This window comes from Bufo bufo, chromosome 2 (assembly GCF_905171765.1).
Source record: "Bufo bufo chromosome 2, aBufBuf1.1, whole genome shotgun sequence".
Taxonomy (NCBI): Eukaryota; Metazoa; Chordata; class Amphibia; order Anura; family Bufonidae; genus Bufo; species Bufo bufo.
This window is the reverse complement of record NC_053390.1, coordinates 307,319,115-307,342,094: the sequence shown is the minus strand read 5'-3', so window position 1 is coordinate 307,342,094 and position 22,980 is coordinate 307,319,115. Positions and strand designations below refer to the sequence as shown.

Here is a 22,980-nt window from a genome sequence, read left to right as displayed (position 1 = left end):
TCACTAGGACGTGTGGCTGTGGCAGAACGGCCACGTCCTCTCCCAGCACCAGAGGGTCCACTAACACCACCACGACCATGTCCGCGTCCCTTACTAGATGTTTTCCTCATTGTTACCGTTCACCACAATAAGAAAAAAATTATTTGGCCCAATGTATTAAATTCAAATTCAGGCCTTTTTTTACAGGCACCTAACACTATCTGGCTATCTATTTAGGTACCGTATTACACTAATACAGGCACAGCAGTAACGACAGATTTAGCTGGATTTAAATTGTAAGCCTAGTATTTAGGCGCTGGATGACAGGTATCCCTTTTACGGACAGAATTAGACTTGGAAATGCACGGTAGCGTGTGAAGTTATTGAGGATGACCCTATCCGCACCTTCAATCTAATATACCCTTTTATGGATAGATTTAAACTTGGCCTGATAGAGCAGAAACCACTAATTTAGGGAATTGCTAAGTTGGGAATTGTATTTCAACCCAGAACAAAAACTGTGCTTCGGCAGACAGCAGACAGTATTACAATTGGCTAGCCACAGCTGAAACACCAGATTTAGGGTACTGCTATTTTGGTAATTGTATTTTACCCCTCAATAAAATAGCAAGCACAGCCAAGCCCCTGATGTAGGATATAGCAAAAAAAAAAACACACTATTGATGGTTAAAAATGGACTTGGTGGCAGCTTGTGCTGGCGCACCACAAGACACAAAATGGCCGCCGTTAACCCCAGAAAAAAGTGACTAAAAAACGCTCTGGGCAGCCTTAAAACAGTGAGCAATTGAATAGCAGAGGTTGTATGATACACAACTGTATATCGATCACTTCAGTAAATAAATCCCTGCCTAATCTCGCCCTAACAGCAGCAGCTGCATCCTCTCCCTACACTGATCAGAGCAGAGTGACGTGCGGCGCTACGTGACTCCAGCTTAAATAGAGGCTGGGTCACATGCTGCACTGGCCAATCACAGCCATGCCAATAGTAGGCATGGCTGTGATGGCCTCTTGGGGCAAGTAGTATGACGCTTGTTGATTGGCTGCTTTGCAGCCTTTCAAAAAGCGCCAAGAAAGCGCCGAACACCGAACCCGAACTTTTACGAAAATGTTCGGGTTCGTGTCACGGACACCCCAAAATTCGGTACGAACCCGAACTATACAGTTCGGGTTCGCTCATCCCTAATTACGACCCTTTACTATCATCTATTTTCCTCCTCCTCTGCTGTCTGCAGGTTGTTAAAGGGAACCTGTCATGTGGATATTTGATTATAATCTAACTAATTATATACAATCATTAACTACTAAAAAGTACCTTAGATGTATTCACTTACTGGTGTGACAGATGGTTATCTCATAATATACACACAAAGATGCCACATGCCACATGCTAATGAGCTGATTGGAGTCCAGCGTGATGTCATTGAGTCCAGCGTATATTTAATTCAGAGCTATAGCCACTCCCCTGCCCACCTGCTGCTGATTCCTATGGAAACAAACTGTCATTCAGCAGCAGGTAGGCGGGGAGAGTCAGGAGCTCATGAATATTCAGGACTCATCATTTTCAGCTGGAGCTTTTCAATACAAGATGTTGGCAGATTGACTGGGTCAATTAAAGAAAGTGAGCCAGCATTTTACTAAGAGAATCAGTCACTTATTTATGTTGCCCTTAGTTAGGACACCATAAAACTGGTGACAGGTTCCCTTTAAGTAACCAGGGTAACATATGATTGCAGGATCATACTATACACTGGGATTGTAGTCATGGAGACATATAGGTCTTCATAAGAGCTCTATACATAAAATAGTACCTTAGTTTAATCAAGATAATAACATAAAGTTGCCCATGACATGAATACATTGATACTTACCGTCAGGGCCAGTTTTAGACAAAATGTGGCCCTGGGCAAAATCAAAAGGGGGGGCCCACATCTTGTAATAATGTGCTAAAAACACAGTCCGACGTCCGACACCCCCGCCGATCAGCTGTTTGAGGAGACGGACCGTGCTGTTCACTGCTGCTGTCCCATAGACATACAGCAGCAGAGCAGGAAGAGAGAAGGGATACGGCACGCGCGCACAGCGCACGCCATCTCCTCAAACAGCTGATCGTCGGGAGTGCCAGGTGTCAGACCCCCGCCGATCTAATATTGATTACCTATCCGAAGGACAGGTCATCAATATGAAAAAACCCGGAGAACCTCTTGAAGCTACCCCCAATACTGTGCCTGTTCTGCTCCCCCCCATGTCCACAAACACTTTACTATACTATACACCCAGACTGCCCTCATTAGTAATAGTGCCCCCTCATTAGTGATAATACTCTCCAAGATAGCCCCTATTAGTAGCAATGCCCTCCATATTGCATCAAATAATAATAACGCCCCTACAGTACCCTAATAGTAATAATATAACCATAATGCTCCCAGTGGCTCTAATGTCCCCCTGTAGTGCCCCCCACTAGTTCCAATATATAATGCTTCCCCCCATAGTGGCAGTATATATATATATGTAATGTTCCCCTGTAGCGCCAGTATATAATGTTCCTCCATTCCTCCCCAGTAGTGTCAAGTATATATAATGATCTCCATCCTTCCCTGGTGCCCCCAGCAGTGTGGACATGAAGTATAAAAAAAACAAAAAAACACCTCCCTCCTGTCCCCCCGCTGCTGTCTGCGATGCAGACCACAGTTTTATCTGTGGCTTGTGTTGTTGCGTCCCGATGCATGTGGTCCCAATGACATCACCAATCCTGCTCCAGGTCTCGCGTGATGACGTCATCATGCGAGACCCAGAGCAGGAGGTTGCAGTGATGTCATTGCGGCTTCTTGCTCTGTTCTAATCCCTTACAGGCTTGAGGCCTAGGCTACAATCACACTAGTGTTTTTGCTGGATCCTGAATGGTTCAGCAAAAACGCTTCTGTTACTTATAATACAACCATCTGCATCCGTTACTCTAATATTACATAACAGGAGGTATAAGAGGAGAGCACTACAACTCCCAGCATTTCCCTGGCACTTACATTGAATCCATACTTCTTCACACAAACGGCTGGTTTTCTTCATTACTTTACTGCACTGCTGAACGCCGCCTCCTGTTCTGGTCACATGATTGTGAGGTCATCACAGGTCCTTCATCCCCTGTTCTCTGCTGAGCTCCGACTCCTGCATCTGACATTATCGCAGGTCCTGTCAGCACTGTGGTAATGATTTCTCTTAGGCCTCCTGCACACGACCGTATGGCTTTTTCAGTGTTTTCCAGTCCGTTTTTCATGGATCCGTTGTTACGTTTTTTGTTGTGTTTCCGTTTCTGTTCCGTTTTTCTGTTCCGTTTTTCCGTATGGCACATACAGTATACAGTAATTACATAGATAAAATTGGGCTGGGCATAACATTTTCAATAGATGGTTCCGCAAAAAACGGAACGGAAACGGAAGACATACGGATGCATTTTCGTATGTGTTCCGTTTTTTTGCGGACCCATTGACTTGAATGGAGCCACGGAACGTGATTTGCGGGCAATAAGGCTCCATTCACACATCCGTGGTGTGTTGCGGACCGGCAAATTGCGGATCCGCAACACACCCGCCCGGCACCCCTATAGAAATGCCTATTCTTGTCCGCAAGCTGCGGACAAGAATAGGACATGTTCTATCTTTTGCGGAGCTGCGGACCTAAAGATCGGGGCCGCGCTCCGCAAATGCGGATGCTGACAGCACACTGTGTGCTGTCCGCATCCATTCCGTCCCCATGGAAAATGAATGGGTCCGCACCCGTTCCGCAAAATTGCGGAACGGATGTGGACCCATTTGCGGACGTGTGAATGGAGCCTAATTGGACATGTTCTATCTTTAAACGGAACGGAAAAACTGAAATACGGAAACGCAATGCATACGGAGTACATTCCGTTTTTTTGCGGAACCATTAAAATGAATGGTTCCGTATACGGAACGCAAAAAACGGCCAGTAAACGGGGAAAAAAAATGGTCGTGTGCAGGAGGCCTTATATATGTGAGGGAGGAGACTGTACACTGCATTGTAAAGTGCAGCTGTTCAGCTTTCCGCCCGTTTGCTTCCTCGGACATTCAGCTGAACAGCAGCACTGAAGCAGGGGGCCCCTTAGACAACGCCGGCCATGCTTACCATATATGTCTTTCATTTATTTCAAGAAATATTCCTTGGCTTGAATTTGCTGCACAAGTTTTACTTTCTAGTGGCACCATTTAACCCCTTCCCGACTAACATGCGGCTATATACGTGCTAGCTGCACATACCTCGTGCAGCTAGCACGTGTATAGACGTCAGGCAGCTCTTTAATCCAAGCGCTGCAAAACGCTTTGATTAACGCTTCTGCTCCTGCCCTGCTGCTGTCATGGACACAAATCAGAGTGGTCCCTTGCCGGCAATTGATCCAATTGGTTAGTCTATGCAGACTAACCAATCGGATCGCGGCAGTGAAAAAGTACCTGTTCCAGGCTCTGATCGGCACTCTGCAGATGAGAGCCTGAAATCAGGTAGTATGTGCTCGTGTCCCCCCGATCTGTGCCCCCCCTGTGCGCCTTCAACCCCCCCCGTGAGCCTTGCCTCTTTGCTCTTTCCCTTCCGACCATCTGTTCCTGCCTGTCCCCTATAAAAAACAAAACAAAACAAAAAAACCTAGACATATTAGGTATCACCGCGTCCGTAATTACCGGCTCTATAGATATATCACATGATCCACCCCGTCTGATAAACACCATAAAAAAAAATATAAAAACGTGCGACACCGAGCGATCAAAAAGGTGTATTTCAAATAAAATGGTACCAATAAAACCGTCACCTCATCCTTCAAAAAATGAGACCCTACATAATAAAATCGCAAAAAAAAAATATATATACGATATATAGCTCTCAGAACATGGAGACACTAAAACATCATTTTTTTATTTCAAATATGCTATTATTGTGTTAAAGTGAAATAAATTAAAAAAAGTGTACATATTAGGTATCGCCGTGTCCGTAACAACATGCTCAATAAAAATATCACATAACCTAACCCCTCAGGTGAACAACGTAAAAATAAAAATTTAAACAGTGCCAAAAAAGTAACACCAAGCGATTAAAAGGCGTATGCCCCCCCCCCAAATAGTACCAATCAAACCGTCACCTCATCCCGCAAAAAATGAGACTCTACCTAAGACAATCGGTCAAAAAATAAAAAGCTATGGCTCTCAGACTATGGAGACACTAAAACATCATTTTTTTTGTTTCAAAAATGCTATTATTGTGTAAAACTTAAAGGGACTCTGTCACCACTTTCTAACCCCCCCTTTTAAAAGTATTGTTCTCTCCATTGCGCCCTTGTGATTACAAAGGTGTTGTTATAACATAAATTCGCCGTCTCGTTTTGATAAAAATACCTTTTATCTAACCTGTCAATCTTGTGGATAAGGTGCCCAGGGCGTTTCTGAAGGTCTGAAGCTGCCGCCCGCCGCCGCCGCCGTTGGTGCCCAGCTCCTCCCCTGATCCTTTCAGCGCCGCCTGAATGTAAAGAAATCCGCCTCCGGCTCTCGCTCAGTGCCCCCTCCTCCTTTTCAAAGATCCCGCGCGTGCGCACAGGCCTGTGCCTGATGCGCCCGTGCGGACATTTAGAATCAGCCTCATTGAGCGAAGTGCGCATGCGCGCACTTCGCTCAACCTCCTCATAAGACGAGCACTGCAGCCAGCCACTCAGAGCCTGCGGCTCCATACAGCGCTTGGCAGGCTCTGAGTGGCTGGCTGCAGTGCTCGTCTTATGAGGAGGTTGAGCGAAGTGCGCGCATGCGCACTTCGCTCAATGAGGCTGATTCTAAATGTCCGCACGGGCGCATCAGGCACAGGCCTGTGCGCACGCGCGGGATCTTTGAAAAGGAGGAGGGGGCACTGAGCGAGAGCCGGAGGCGGATTTCTTTACATTCAGGCGGCGTTGAAAGGATCAGGGGAGGAGCTGGGCACCAACGGCGGCGGCGGCGGGCGGCAGCTTCAGACCTTCAGAAACGCCCTGGGCACCTTATCCACAAGATTGACAGGTTAGATAAAAGGTATTTTTATCAAAACGAGACGGCGAATTTATGTTATAACAACACCTTTGTAATCACAAGGGCGCCATGAAGAGAACAATACTTTTAAAAGGGGGGGTTAGAAAGTGGTGACAGAGTCCCTTTAAATAAATAAGAAAAAGTATACATATTAGGTATTGCCATGTCCGTAACGATCTGCTCTATAAAACTGTCACATGACCTAAACCCTCAGATAAAGGCTGTAAAAATAAATAAATAAAAACTGTTCCAAAACAACCAATTTTTTGGTCGCCTTTCCCCATAAAGTGTAATAATGAATGATCAAAAAATCCTATGTACCCAAAAATTGTACCAATAAAAACCTCAACTATTTCTGAAAAAAATGGCCCCTGCACAAGACGATCAGCAGAAAAATATAAAAATATGGCGTTCAGAAAATGGAGCCACAAAAACAATTTCTTTTTCAAAAATGCTTTATTATGTAAAACTGAAACAAACAAACAAAGAAAGTATACATACGTGATATCATTGTGTCCGTAACAACCTGCTCTATAAAAAATAGCACATGATCTAACTTGTCAAATCTTGTAAAAAATAAAAAAAACGGTGCCAAAACATCCATTTTTTGGTTACCTTGCCTCACAAAAAACGTAATATAGAGCAATAAAAAATCATATGTACCCCAAAATAGTACCAATAAATCTGGCACCTTATCCCCTAGTTTCCAAAATGGGGTCACTTTTTGGGAGTTTCTACTGTAAGGGTGCATCAGGGGGGCTTCAAATGGGACATGGCATCTGAAAACCAGTTCAGCAAAATCTGCCTTTCAAAAACCATGTGGCGCTCCTTTTCTTCTGCGCCATGCCGTGCGCCCTTACATCAGTTTACGACCACATGTGGGGTGTTTCTGTAAACCGCAGAATCAGGGTAGTAAATATTGAGTTTTGTTTGGCTGTTAACCCTCAATGTATTAAATAAAAAAATGTATTAAAATGGAAAATCTGCCAGAAAAGTGAAATTTTGAAATTTAATCTCCATTTTCCTATAATTCCTGCGGAACACCTAAAAGGTTAACAAAGTTTGTAAAATCAGTTTTCAGTAACTTGAGGGGTTTGGTTTCTACAATGGGGTCATTTATGGGGGGGTTTCACTAGGTAAGCCCCGCAAAGTGACTTCATACCTGAACTGGTACTTAAAAAGCGAGTTTTGGAAATTTTCTTAAAAATTGCTTCTAAATTTCTAAGCCTTCTAACGTCCTAAAAAAATAAAATGACATTTACAAAATGATGCCAACATAAAGTAGACATATGGGGAATGTTAAGTTTTAAATATGTTTTAAAAGCTGAGAAATTGAAATTTTTTAAATTTTCTGGTAAATTTGGGATTTTTTCATAAATAAAGGTGAAATATATTGACTCAAATTTATGACGGTCATGAAGTACAATGTGTCATGAGAAAACAATCTTAGAATGGCTTGGATAAGTAAAAGCGTTCCAAAGCTATTACCACATAAAGAGACGCATGTCAGATTTGTAAATTTTGACCTGGACACTGGGGCATCAATGACCCCTGGTCATGAAAGGGTTAACATTCTATATGATGTATATAGAAGAGGGAAATATTTAAAAAAAATTTATTAATTGGGTGAAATTGGGAAAAAATTTAATTGTGCCATTGGGTTTTGTTTTTACTGTATTATTACTGCAGTAAAAATGACATATCACCCTTATTGTCCGCATCAGAACAATTAAAACGATACCAAATTGATATACAGTAGCATTGTTATACTTTAATACTTAAAGGAAATTTTGATACTGACAACTAGAGACGAGCAAATTTTAGAAAAAATTTAGTTCGACCCGAATTTATTTGCGCCGAATCGTGTTAAAAAACTGCTATTTCCTGGCTGCAGAGAGCCTTTATAGTGGTGTAGAACACTGTGCCTTGCAGTAACACGCAAAGGGAGTCTGCTGTGGTAGTGAAATAATACTGTGAGTCAGTATGACATGCAGATGACAGGCGTCGCTCAAGTATGAACTTAGCCTTACAGGCCGATGTTAGCGCCAAGAAGAAGCGCACTCCTTTTACACCGTCGTCAGCTGATTCCACATAGATGTCTACAGAACCTGTTCTATTAAATGCTTATACAAGTAGAGCCCCCCTGAGGATGAGGATGTCAGCAGTAAGTTTGTGTTGATGTCACTGATTATTTTGCTCTTCCTCTGATCAGTCAGAACAATAACCACCAAAAAACGGATCCTGTCTGTTGAGCATCTGCCTTCACTCGGTCAGCATTTGGTCAGTAATCCATCAGTATTGCTAATGCCCAAAAAAACAGGAGTGGATCCAAAACAGAGATGACACGTGAATGGAATATTTGCATGTCTTCTGTGTTTTGTACCCACTCTTGCTTTTGGCTACCAAATCACTGGCCAATTCTGACGGGACCATACAGGCCTTACAGATGCTACATAGATAGGAACCATTGTGCGTCTCATTTTTCCGACATCAGAAAAAGGCTCAAATAAATGATGATGTCAGCCAGGTCGAAAGGCAAAATAGTGGCCCAGTCATGAAGTGGGGAGGGTGGGAACAGCATGAGAAGTCCACAAAGTGGCCCTATGACATAGTGGTGAGGTGGAAGCAGTGGAAGCAGCATAAGGAGACCACAGAGTGGCCCAATGACAGAGTCTGGAGGTGGCGGTAGCATCAGGAGGAGGCCACAGAGTGGCACAATGATAGTGTGGAGGTGGCAGCGGCAGCATCAGGAGGCCACAGAGCCACACAATGACAGAGTGTGAAGGTGGCAGCAGCATCAGGAGGCCACAGAGTGGCAAGGTTACATAGTCTGGAGGTGGCAGCAGCATCAAAAGACCACGGAGTGGCAAGGTGACAGTGTGTAGGTGGCAGCAGCATGAGGCAACCACAGAGTGGCAAGGTGACAGTGTGAAGGGGGCAGCAGCATGAGGAGACCACAGAGTGGCAAGTGTGGAGGCCACAGAGTGGCACAATGACAGTGTGGAGGTGGCAGCATCAGGAGGCCACAGAGTGGCACAATGACAGAGTGTTGAGGTGGTGGCGGCAGCAGCAGCATCATCAGGAGGAGGCCACAGAGTGGCACAATGATAGTGTGGAGGTGGCGGCAGTATCAGGAGGCCACAAATCGGCACAATGACATAGTGTGGAGGTGGCAGCAGCATCAGAAGACCACAGAGTGGCAAGGTGACATAGTGTGGAGGTGGAAGCAGCATGAAGAGACCACAGAGTGGCAAGGTGACATAGTATGTAGGTGGCAGCAGCATGAGGTGACCACAGAGTGGCAAGGTGACATAATGTGGAGGTGGCAGCAGCATCAGGAGACCACAGAGTGACCCGGTGACAGAGTGGGGAGGTGGGTGGCAATACCAGTACCAGCTGAAGATAGTGGGTGAAAAAAGGAATACTTGGCATCAGATGTGTGGCATCAGATGTGTGGCAGCATCAGAATATTAGCTGAAGCAGGTAGCCAGAAGAAACCAGTCTCTTTTTTCAAAGTGTTGGTGTGGCACCATAGCTGATCCATGCCTGATTCATCTTGACAAAGGTCAGTCTCTCCACATTTTGGGTGGACAGGCGAGTTCTTCTTTGGGTAACTATGGCCCACGCCACACTAAATACCCACTCTGATGCCACACTACTGGCGGGGCGGGACAGCTTTTCCAGGGCAAACTTGGCCAGTTACAGCCACAAAACCAGTTTGGCTGCCCAGTAGTCCAGCAGATCTTCAATGTGGGGTGGCAGGGTACTGTCCAAGTATGCCACCACCTGCTGGTTCAGGTTCTGCTCCAGGTCTAGATGCTGCTGCTGGTGAGTAGTTTCTTCATTAGGCAGGTGAAGAAACCTGCTCATCAGCGACTCTAGACTCAAGCTGCTGCTGATGGAGCTGGTAATGCTCCTGCCACCCCACCCCTCCCCAGAAGCCATGTCAGTGGAATGTGAGAGCAGAGGGCCCCCCGGTCAGACCTGAGAGAGGATGGACAATGGCGCAGATAGGCAGCGGCCAACTGACTACATAGGATGTCTCTATAGTAGTTCAGTTTGTCCTCCCTCTCAGCGGGTGTAAAAAAAAGGGCACCATTTTGTATCGGTAGTGAGGGTTCAACAAGGTCGAGAGCCAGAAGTCATCCCTCTGCTGAATGGTGACAATTTGGCTGTCACTATGCAAGCAAGTGAGCATGAATCGGGCCATTTATGCAAGTAACTCGGCTTGACTCCCTGCCTCCATCTCCACTGCATACTGCCACGGTGTGTCTGGGTCCTCTGCCTCCTCTTCCTCATCGCCTTGTAGCTCCTGCTCCTGGCTGCTCCTTTTCTCCTGTCACCTGTGTGTAAAAACCACCAATTTCCCTACACATTACTTGTGCTCCAATGTCCTCCTCCTCATCCGCCTCCAGTTCAGCCCCCACAGGGCTCATGTGGCCGTGAGATCTAGGCGCCACATCTCCAGTCCCCTGACCAGACAGATTTACCAGCATCTGTTCCAGGACATGAAGCAGTGGAATGACATTGTTCATCCCGTAGTCCTGGTGACTGACAAATAAAGTGGCCTTCTCAAAGAGCCTAAGCAAACGGCAGGTGTTACGCATCAGCTGCCACTGGCTGACATCGAAGTTACACAGGGGAGTACTCCTGTCCACTTGGATCATCAAGAAATCATTGATGGCCTTTCTCATTGATGGAGGGTGGAATTCTAACGGGTGGAAACGTCGCATATCAGCCTATGTTGGTGGATACCGTTCTGCCGCTGCAGCAAGAAGAGGGTGTGCTTTGCGGTGTACGAGTGGCTGAAGTGCATGCAAAGTTTCCTGGTCATTTTTAGGATGTCTTGCAGATGGGTGGAAGACTTCAGGAACCTCTTGACAGCCAGATTGAACACATGTGCCATGCAGGGCGCATGGCTCAGCCCTCCCTAATGCAGCGCCTACACCATGTTCTTTCCATTGTAGGTCACCATGGTTCCTATTTTCAGTTGTTGTGGAGAAAGCCAGAATTCGATTTCTTGATGAAGGACACGGAGCAGTTTGTCCCCTGTGTGACTCCATTCTCCCAAGCAAACTAGGTACAGAACAGCATGACACCGCCGTGCCCTGCACATGTGGTATGCTGTAGGGGCACTGTGACTTGTCCCTGCAGTGGAGGCTGAGGACACGGTGGAGCATGAGGAGGCAGAGGCGGACATTGTCACAGGACCAACGGCGTGAGACCGTGGAGGCGGAAGCGGCATCACCTGGCCAAGTTGCTGGCGTGGCTGTGCAGGAATCACATTCACCCAGTGGGCCGTAAAGGACATATATTGTCCATGACCATAGTTAAAGCTCCACATGTCACTGCTGCCGTGCACTTTGGCAGACACCGACAGGCTCAAGGACTTGCCCACCTTCTGTTCTACATGTGTGTGCAAGGCTGGTACTGCCTTTTTGGCAAAAAAATGACGGCTTGGGACTCTCCACCGCAGCTTGGCACAATACATCAGTTCTCTGAAAGGTGCAGAGTCCACCACTTGGAAAGGGAGGGACTGCAGCACCAGCAACTTGGACAGGAGCACGTTCAGCTTCTGCACTGTTGGATAAGTTCACGCATACTGTTGTCTCTTGGTAATCGCTTCGGTGATCGATTGCTGACGGAATGACTGACGAGGAGTAGGAGAGCGAGGAGCAGGAGCATCAGGACCAGCAGATAATGGGAAGGACAGACAGCTCCCTTCGGCTGAGATGGTGGAGCCTTGAATGCCTGAAATAGGTTGCGTGCCACTGGGTGTTGCAGCGGTTGCTGCGGCAGGCTGGATCACCACATCGGAGTCACGGTCCTCCCAGGCCACTTTATGGTGACACTGCATATACTGACGCAGGGCCGTAGTGCCAACATTGACACCCTGGCCATGCTTCACCTTCTGCCCACAGATTCTACATATGGCCATGTTCACCTCCTCCGACGGCTTAACAAAAAACGGTCACACCGCTGAGTAAGTGATTTTACCCCAACACTACACACTGACTGACTGCTACCGTCGCTGCCTCTGTGAACCTGTGCACCGCTACTTCCCGGGCAGGTAGGCTCCTGCGAAACGAATGGTCTACCCCGGGCACGTTTGGCTCCTGACCTCGCACTGCTGCCACCCTGCTGACTCCCGGCCATGCTAGCGACTTGCTGGCTCCACTGCAGCCTCATGGGCAAGCTGCCATCCTGTTCTCCCGATGATGATGAAGCCCCTTCGTCACCCGACTCCCAGATGCAATTAGCTACATCATCATCAAGTCTGCATGTCACTGATGTCTTCCTCAACCGTCTCTGGGTCAGGAGCCTGACCGCTCGCAACACCAGCTCCTACGCCACTCTCCTCATCACTACTTGCCCGCCTAGTGGAGGAAGCGGCGGATATCTCCTTCACATCTTGGCTTGCCAGTAGCTGCTGACTCTCTTCTAGTAGCTCGTCCTCACTGTATAGTGGAACTGAGCCCACAGCATACAATACTTCTCTGGCTGAGGGAACAGAAAAGGACAGAGGCAGGTTGAGGACAGGTGAGATCACAGGGCCTGCTCCCGGGCCATGCCAACTAAGGGTTGTCTCTGACGAACCCACTGACTCTTGGCTGTGGGTGTCTGATGTCACTTGCGACGAAGTCGAAGATCGAGTCAACCATTCAAGACCCGCTGGGTCTCTGGTCAAGATACGACAGATAGCTGACACTGGGAGCTCAGGCCTCTTGAAGTGACCCCTTGCTGCCACAGCCCCTTACTCTGCTGTGACCTCTGCCTGTGCCAGAAACATTTAGGCCTCTGCCACTCCCCTGTGCAGGGCCTGGCACTTAGATCAAATAAATAAATAAAAAGGAAATGAAAACACCCCAAAAAAGTCTGTAATTTTCTCACACAACGGCTAATAAACCCTTTTTTCACACTAATACACACAAAAAGGACTTTAGAACATATAACTGCACCGCTGAAAGGCAAATATATTTTCTTTTGCCATTAATACACGCAAAAAAGGGCTTTAGAACATATAACTGTACCGCTGAACGGCAAATATATATTTATTTTGCCACTATTACATGCCAAAAAGGGCTTTAAAACATATAACTGCACCGCTGAACGGCAAATATATTTTACTTTTGCCACTAATACATGTCACAAAAGGCTTTAGAACATATAACTGCACTGCTGAACAGCAAATATATTTTACTTTTGCCACTAATACATGTCACAAAAGGTTTTAGAACATATAACTGCACAGATGAACGGCAAATATATTTTACTTTTGCCAGTAATACACGCCACAAAAGGTTTTAGAGCCTAAAACTGCACCGCTGAGCAGCAAATATATATATATTTTTGTCACTAATACATGCCACAAAAGGCTTTAGAACTTATAACTGCACCGCTGATCGGCAAATATATTTTACATTTGCCACTAATACACTCCACAAAAGGCTTTGGAACATATAACTGCACTGCTGAACAGCAAATATATTTTACTTTTGCCACTAATACACGCCACAAAAGGCTTCAGAACATATAACTGCACTGCTGAACGGCAAATATATTTTTCTTTTGCCACTAATACACGACAATAAGTGTTGTAAATTTTAGCACTTCACCACACAACGGCTAATAAGCCCTTTTTTCCCACTAATACAAGACAAAAAATGCCTTAGAAGATATAACTGCACAGCACAAAGGCAAATAAGACGTAGAACTATTTCCTTGTAATAAACTCTGTTAATGGCTGTATCAAACAGCACTTGCACCCCAATAACAAGAATGGTTTGCTGGAATTACAGAGCTGTATAATAGCAATTTGGGTCCCCAGTCAATCCAGCAAGGTGTAAGAGGATTGTTCCTGTTACCCAGGCTGTAAACTCCCCTATTGAAACCTGTTCAACATAAATGCTGTGGAATGATAATAATAATAATAAAATGTATTTATATAGCTCCACCATATTCCGCAGCGCTTTACAAATTCATAGGGTTCATGTATGAAAAAAAAATAACTGGCTAATACGCAACTGAAACACTAGGAGTCAGGGCCCTGCTCGCAAGAGCTTACAATCTATGAGGAATTGGGGGTGACACATAAGGTAGTTGATTGTGATAAGTAGGATTTGAGCCATTATTGAACTGACAGGAGTGGTGCCGGCAGATCTGCTTCGGGTTTGGGACTACTAGAGGATCGAGTTCAGGCCAGAGGATTTGGTGGGGGGAAAGGTTTAGTCGGGGAATAGTCAATTTAGGTAGCTTGATAAGCCTGCCTGAAAAGATGTGTTTTTAAGGCACGTTTGAGAATGGAGAAGTTGTGAATTGACCTACTATTCCGGGGCAGAGTATTCTAGAGAGTAGGTGCAGCTCGAGAGAAGTCTTGAAGACAGGAGTGAGAGGTACGAATTATGGAGGTTATTAATCTTAGGTCGCTAACAGAACGGAGAGCACGAGTGGGGTGGTAGATGGAGATGAGGGAGGAGATGTGTGGAGGTCCAGCACTGTGGAGAGCTTTGTGGGTGAGGGTGAGAAGTTTGAACTGTATTCTGTGGTGGATGGGCAACCAGTGAAGTGACTGGCACAGACTAGTAGCATCAGTGTAGCGGTTGGATGGATCGATGAGTCTGGCTGCAGCATTTAGGACAGACTGAAGGGGGGAGAGTTTAGTGAGATGGAGACCGATTAGTAATGCATTGCAGTAGTCAAGATGAGAATTAATCAAGGCAACAACAAGAGTTTTTGCCGTTTCTACCGTAAGAAAAGGGCGTATTCTGGTGACATTCTTGAGGTGCAGACAACAAGAGCATGTAAGTAATTGAATATGGGGAACAAAGGAAAGATCAGAGTCAAATGTGGCCCCAAGACAGCGGGCATGTTGCACAGGAGTTATGCTGCAGACCGAAATTGAAATATCAAGTTTAGGTGAGTTAGTAGATGGGGGAAAGACAAGAAGTTCAGTTTTTGAGAGGTTCAGTTTAAGATACAGAGAGGACATGATGTTAGAGACAGCTGACAGACAAGTACTGGTGTTTTGGAGTAAAGCAGGGGTGATGTCAGGGGATGAAGTGTATAGTTGGGTGTCGTCAGCATAGAGATGGTATCGAAAGCCAAATCTACTGATAGTCTGTCCGATGGGGACTGTATAGAGGGATAAGAGTAGAGGACCTAGTACTGAGCCCTGAGGAACGCCGACATCAAGAGGAAGAGGAGAAGAAAGAAGAGCCATCGAATGATACACTAAAGGAGCGACCAGAGAGATAGGAAGAGAACCAAGAGAGAGCAGTGTCCTTAAGGCCAATTGAGTGGAGCATGGTGAGGAGGAGTTTATGGTCTACGGTATCAAAGACTGCAGAGAGATCAAGCAGAACCAATAGCGAATAGTCACCATTTCTTTTTGCTGTTAGGAGATCGTTAGACACTTTAGTAAGGGAATTTTCTGTAAAGTGAAGAGGGCGAAAGGCAGATTGTAATGGGTCAAGAAGAGAGTTTGCAGAGAGATAGCTTATTAAGCGAGAGTAGACAAGAAGTTCAAGGAGTTTAGAGATGAAAGGGAGGTTAGAAACAGGTCTGTAGTTAGCAGCACAGGTCGGGTCAAGAGATGGTTTCTTTAGTAGTGGGGTGATAGAGTGTTTGAAAGAGAAGAGAAAGATACCAGAAGAGAAAGAGAGGTTAAAAATTGTAGTCAGGTGAGTGATGACAGCCGGGGAGAGGGACTGGAGGAGGTGTGATGGAATAGGATCACTGCTACAGGTTGTGGGTCGAGAAGAAGAGAGAAGCCTGGAGACTTCTTCCTCTGTTATAGGGTCAAAAGAGGAGAGAGAGCATGTGGAGTTGGAGGGAGGAGGATTGAAATTATTTGGGGACTGGGAGATTATTTCCTGCCAGATACTGCTAATCTTGTCTCTGAAGTAAGTGGCCATGCCATCAGCGTAGAGGTCAGTGACAGTTTCTGGAACTTTACAGCTTAGAAGGGAATGAAAAGTGTCAAAGAGTCGTTTTGGGTTATTTGAGAGTAAGGGGATGAGAGAGGTGAAGTACTTTTGTTTGGCAATGTTGAGAGCCGAATTATATGTTTTGAGCATAAATTTATAATGGAGGAAGACTGCTGATATTCGCGATTTTCTCCATAAGCGTTCTGCACATCTGGAGCAGCGCTGTAAAAAACGTGTTTCAGGTATGTGCCAGGGTTGCCGTGTTCTGTGTCGAGAGGAACGGATTGATATTGGAGCAACTTCATCTAGGGTGGTTTTGAGGGTCTGGTTGTAATGATTGGCAACCAAGTCGGCACAGGGGAGGGAAGTGATTGGGGTAAGAGCTAATTGTAGGGTGTTAATAAGTTGCTGGCAGTTAATGGTGTGTAGGTTTCTGTAAGTGTGAAAAGTAGGATTGCCTTGAGAAAAGTGAGAGGTCTTTATGGTAAATGAAAGAAGATTCTGGTCAGAAAGTGGGAAGGATAAGTTACTAAAGTTTTGCGTGGCAGAGGAAGTAAGTTGTGATAGGCCAAGAGAGGAGGTTAAAGAACGAAGGTGAGCGGCTGATGGGGAGATAGGATCATCAATGGGGATATTAAAATCACCCATAATAAGAGTTGGTGACTCAGAAGATAGGAAGTGAGGAAGCCAAACTGCAAAGTGATCCAGAATTTGGTGGGGGGATAGACAACTGCAAATCTCAGAGGGAATGGATGGGAGAGTCTAATGGCTCTTTTTTTGAAGCAAGCTGTAGTTTATATTGATATCATTTTGGGGTGTGTATGGCTTTTTGATCACTTTTTTATTTGGTGGTTAAAGTATATATTTTTTCATTATGGCATTCGCCGTATTGGATAACAATTTTTATATTTTAATAGTTTGGACTTTTGTTAACATGGGATTACTAATTATATTTATTTTTTATCCATTTTCTTTTTTTTACGTTTTTTTTTTTTTTTTAGAAACATGTGAAACATGAAGAATGTGTCGGCAGATAAGAACATAGAAACATAGAATGTGTCGGCAGATCAGAACCATTTGGCCCATCTAGTCTGCCAAATATACTGAATACTATGAATAGCCCTTGGCCCTATCTTATATGAAGGATGGCCTTGTGCCTATCACATGCATGCTTAAACTCCTTCACTGTATTTGCAGCTACCAATTCTGCAGGGAGGCTATTCCATGCATCCACTACTCTGTCAGTAAAGTAATACTTCCTGATATTACTTTTAATCCTTTGCCCCTCTAATTTAAAACTATGTCCTCTTATAGCAGTTTTTCTTCTTTTAAATATTCTCTCCTCTTTTACCTTGTTGATTCCCTTTATGTATTTAAAAGTTTCTATCATATCCCCTCTGTCTCATCTTTCTTCCAAGCTATACATGTTAAGGTCCTTTAATCTTTCCTGGTAAGTTTTATCATGCAATCCATGTACTAGTTTAGTAGCTCTTCTCTGAACTCTCTCCAAAGTATCAATATCCTTCTGGAGATATGGTCTCCGATATGCAGCCAGCCAGTAGCGCAGGGGCAACACGTGAGGTACTCACGATTAGCAGAAAGCCTCCCTGGGCTGGCAGCACAGTGTTGAGGTGGACAGCACGAAATCCTCTGGGGCAAGCTCTGTGGTAGGAAAGCATCAGCCAAGATGGTGGTTAAGGTGCCTTTGATGTTAGGGGTGCTTAGGGTGCTTGTTGCGGCTGAGTCCCTTGATGGTTTTTGTCGTGACGCCAGTACCGTTAATGGTGATACAACCATTAGTAGTAATAATGAGGTAGACAGTGGTAAGATGCAACTCACAACTTTTACTGAGGTTGACTTTGGCTACAGCAGTACAAAATACAGTCTCTTGTTGGTATTTAGAGTTAATCTGCAGATCCACTGTTCCTAGGCTTTCTTAGGCTTGATTTGAGCTGTGGTTAAGGTGTACCTTGTTTCTGTTGATGTGCTCAGTCCTATACCTTGTCCTTTCCCTACAAGCTGGACATTGGGACAGGTAAACACATCTGTTTCCCAGAGTTATGGTGTGGCTGCCAGAAGCTATAAGTCCTCCACCATGCGCCAAGGTGTCTGTGGCCCTAAAAAATGGCTTTTATCACCGATGAATCCTTAGGAAGCTTGTTTCTATTCCAGGGAGGCAAACTCTCTCCTACTGGTCAGGGATGCAAGTATATAGTCCGGCCACAGAAGGAAAACGCTCTTCTGCGCCTCACATCTTGGAACTACCTCATAGCAAAGTTGGCTCCACTCACTAATCTGTGTTGTGGAGTCTTCACTCTGCATTCTCTCCCACTAATCTAATCTGATCTCCTCAGATCTGCTCTAATCTAATCCAATCTCACTAGGCCTGAACTAGGTATATATAGAACCTAAGTTTTATCCCCATCTAGTGGTGGGATGTATAAATTACACCTAATCTGCCTGGTAACAGGGATTTTGCAGATAAATTTGTACAAAGTCACACAATACAGCATAATACAGTTTTTTAGGGTAAAAAGTGCTTTTAAGCAGTGCCCACACACGTAGTGGGACGCTGCAAGTACTGTGCACAATACTCCAAATGAGGTCTCACTAGTGCTCTGTAGAGCAGCATGAGCACCTCCCTCTTTCTACTGTTAATGCCTCTCCCTATACACCCAAGCATTCTGCTAGCATTTCCTGCTGCTCTATGACATTGTCTGACTACCTTTTAAGTCTTCTGAAATAATGACCCCTAAATCCCTTTCCTCAGATACTGAGGTTAGGACTGTATCACTGATTTTATATTCTGCTATTGGGTTTTTATGTCGCGGGTGCATTATCTTGCACTTATCAACATAAAATTTTAGTTGCCAGATTTTTGACCATTCCTCTAGTTTTCCTAAATCCTTTTCCATTCGGTGTATCCCTCCATCAACATCAACCCTGTTACAAATCTTTGTGTCATCAGCAAAAAGACACACCTTACCGTCGAGGCCTTCTGAAATTTCGCTGATAAAGATATTAAACAATATGGGTCCCAGAACAGATCCCTGAGGTACCCCACTGGTAACAAGACCATGGTCTGAATATACTCCATTGACTACAACCCTCTATTGTCTGTCCCTCAGCCACTGCCTAATCTATTCAACAATATGGGAGTCCAAGTACAAAGACTGCAATTTATTAATAAGCCTTCTATGTTGGACAATATCAAAAGCCTTACTAAAGTCTAGATAAGCGATGTCTACTGCACCTCCGCCATCTATTATTTTAGTCACCCAATCAAAAAAATCAATAAGATTAGTTTGACATGATCTCCCTGAAGTAAACCCATGCTGTTTTTCATCTTTCAATCCATGGGATTTTAGATGTTCCACAATCCTCTCCTCAAGTATGGTTTCCATTAATTTTCCCACTATTGATGTCAGGCTTACTGGCCTATAGTTGCTTGATTCCTCCCTACTACCTTTCTTGTGAATGGGCACAACATTTGCTAATTTCCAATCTTTTGGAATGACTCCTGTTACCAGTGATTGGTTAAATAAATCTGTTAATGGTTTTGCTAGTTCACCGCTAAGCTCTTTTAATAGCTTTGGGTGTATCCCATCACGTCCCTGTGACTTATTTTTAATCTTTAAATTTTTTACCTTTATTTTTAGCCCCCTTATGGAGCTTGAACATGTAATCATCAGATTGTTTATACCATAGACTGCAATAGTTTATGGCAATAGCGCTATGTTCCACATAAACCCTGCCTTACTGCTCCCAGCTGAATGCGCATTGGAGGGTGCCACACTTAAAATTATTTCTCAGATAGCAGCCACAAAGTGGTTAATATAACTTTTAGACATATGTGTTAAATACAGTCCTATAATTTAAGTGTTGGTTGGGTGGGTAAGCGGGCAAAACAATAGTTTTTGGACGTTTATGGTGCTTATGCAGTGTGTCATCTATGAGAGTATAACTCTGACATAGTCGCTAGCAAAGAAAGGAAACAACTAGCCACACCTCAGTGGCTAGTCACTCCATATTAACATATGTGGTACCACAACTCTCAGGAGACATAACTATTGGGGTTGGCATATCTATGACAACAACTATGCCATGCTCAGGGAAGCATGGCCAACAGGAGTATATACATATCTCAGTTTTTTTGGATTGGTAACAGGTCCACTTTCAAGAGCTTTTGTATATTAAGTATAATTAGAGGGCTTGTCCAGGATTACAAAACATGGCAGCTTTCTTTCAGAAATAGCACCACACCTGTCCTTGGGTTGTCTCTGGTATTACAGCTCAGTTCCACTGAAGTGAATGGGACTGGGATGTATTGCTATATACAACCTGTGGACAGTGTCACCTGTTTTTGGAAGGACGCACCCATATTTTTCTAATCCTGGAAAATCCCTTTAAGTTCTATCACAACCTTTATTTTACAATCACCATATTATACTTTCTGTGTATATATAAACACGCACTGAGTACTGTCAGACTGAGCTTTTGAGACTCTTTAAATCTCCCCTCTTGAGGTGTCTCATTATTTCTCTTTTTGCTTGTCAGTGCTGCTGATGCTCGTCTTCAGGCTGATTCTGCTTCTGTAGCTGCACAACAGGCACTGGAAGCATCTCGTACTGCTCAAATCCTCTCTCATGACCTGGAAGAACTGCTGGAGACACCAAGTGAGCATATAATCAAGAACAATACAGCAGATCTGCATGCACACTGAAAATAATTTAACACTGTAGATAGGAAAGCTTGAAAACAGACCCTGGTCAGGTTTATAAATCAGAGTGGACAAAGACTCCAATCTGGTTACCTCATCTGAGCAGATTATGAAAATGTAGGAAATCTAACGTATAGAAATATCCAAAGATACACATATCTAACTTTGGTTTTATTTGTAAATTGTAATAAATGTAATTAGTAATAGTACTGCAATTTCTGGTACATACATTTTGAAAGTTGGATAATTTTTATATCGGGAAGGTACCTGGAGTACTAGAGTAGGGTGTAGATGCAGATACAATTATACATGGTGATCACAGGAGCCAAAAGACCAGAGCATCAGGCAACATGACCTTCGTGCTAGGTGCTAGCAACACCACTGCGTTGTCTATATATATATATATATATATATATATATATATATATATATATAGACAAGACTAGAATTTTATTTGCTTTGCTGTTTAGAATATGTCTATGTCTTTACAGGCTCACAATGTGTACAGGATGAGGAGGAGCACAGTGTTGAAGGTGACATGCCTTGGCTTAGACAGTGTTCCACCGATATGTGTAATGAAGGAACACCTTTGTCTGACCAAACCCCAGAACCAAGCTTGCCTCCCAGCCACCCTGATACTCCCCCAGGTGTGTTGTGCAGCCATCTCAGAGACGGGACTCCATGCCCCCCAATCCAGGAAGAAGATTCTCCTTCTCAGGTGGGAACTCCTGCACATGTTGTTGATCACCCAGTGGAACAAGAAACCATTGAATCCATGCCTGAAAAAGAACTAAATAACCCTTCACCCAGCACAGAATGCATGGAAGAACCAGTGGATACTGGGGGGACACATGAGCCCCCCAAAAAACCTCGTATGCAAATGGTGAGATACCCTTGTGGGTCTGAAATATGTTCCTGTGCTGTGTTACTGCTTTTTCTCCATCTGTGTATACTTTTCTTTTCATGTTTCTCTCTCTGATATTAATCTTCCTCTTCTGCAGGATGCTGACCCTCTTGTGGTGGCTGTCGTGCTGTTTCTTGATGTTTCGCTCGCATTCCTCATCTCGTATTTTCTGACATGAGATGAAAAAGTGTTCTTTTATGACACTCTCTCACAACGTCTCTCCTGTCTGTCTCTCCTTCTCTACCTCTCTACCCCTAATGTTTACATGAAAAGGGCTTCTCTCTCTTCCTTTCTCTTGTCTCTCACCCTACCCTTTTGTCTCACAATGTTACCATCTCTTCATCTCTCTCTTTTGCTGGCAACACATCTAAATCTGACATCCCTATCAACTGTCTGTCAAAAAGGTCACACAACTGCTAAAACCAGTTGCAGAGGTCCAGTTTAGGGATAGGTCACCCTGATAATCCGTGCACTTTCACCTATGTCATTGTTGCCATCAGCTTGACTATTTTTTTATCTTTCTTAAAGTGATCATATTTTGATCAAACAAGCTGGGGTCAAACATGGCACAAAGCAACATACTTGGCATATATTGAGCAAATTGGCTAATAAACACCTTTGATTGTGTAGCCACCTTTAATATTAGTAATTCCATCAATCCCGATCAAAAATGGACTATGACTGTTGAAATTCTTCTACCAATTGTGTTCTTTTCTTCAGTACTGTTTGCATAATTTTTCCTCTTCTCCTCCTATTAAGTATGCTTTCAAGGAATGTGATGATCCTGTTCAGTGTATTTGCAGCATTTATTTTCCATCGCAGTAGACATTTGCACCTAAACAGCCTCAAAATCAACCCACCATGGTTATGCTCTCCCCTTGCCTGCGTCACTCCTTTTTTTAAGAACCTTTTCCAGTGCTTCCCCATCTCCTCATGCCTCTTATTGACTTCTGTATGTTCTGACATAGTATGGCCTGCACCATTGCTTTAATCTATTGCCTATTTATCTCTTTTAATTGCCTTGTGCCCCTGTTGCCTCATGCTTTATGCCCCCATTTCAGAGCATGCACGCCACTCCTATTTTTGTAGCAGTATTTTGCCTTTGACTGAAATTGAAAGATGCAAAAAATATATAATTTCAAATAAAGCTAAAATAATAAAACTTTAAAATGTTATAAAGGTTGTAAAGTGATGTTTCTTTTTGTCATTTATATGAACAGTAGCTGTTTGTACTGCATGGTTGCATTCACTACACTGAATACATACAAGAATCAGTCAGCTTGTGTAAACTCTACATAATGAGAACCAAATGTGTTCCATATGGAGCAAGAAACAGCATAATTTGGAATAGAGAAGTGAGTATTACGCATGTAACCT

The 22,980-nt window shown here is 44.2% G+C and overlaps 1 protein-coding gene across 1 annotated transcript in view; it reads left to right on the top strand.

Annotated features, from left to right (window-relative positions):
* JPH4 (junctophilin 4) overlaps window positions 1-21,781 on the top strand; it is a 44,225-nt gene extending 22,444 nt beyond the window's left edge. The window contains exons 3-5 of the mRNA XM_040420285.1: window positions 20,537-20,655; window positions 21,191-21,582; window positions 21,701-21,781. Coding sequence (XP_040276219.1) covers window positions 20,537-20,655; window positions 21,191-21,582; window positions 21,701-21,781 — 592 coding nt within the window. The remainder of the gene's footprint in view (window positions 1-20,536; window positions 20,656-21,190; window positions 21,583-21,700) is intronic.
* The last annotated feature ends 1,199 nt before the right edge of the window (window positions 21,782-22,980 follow it).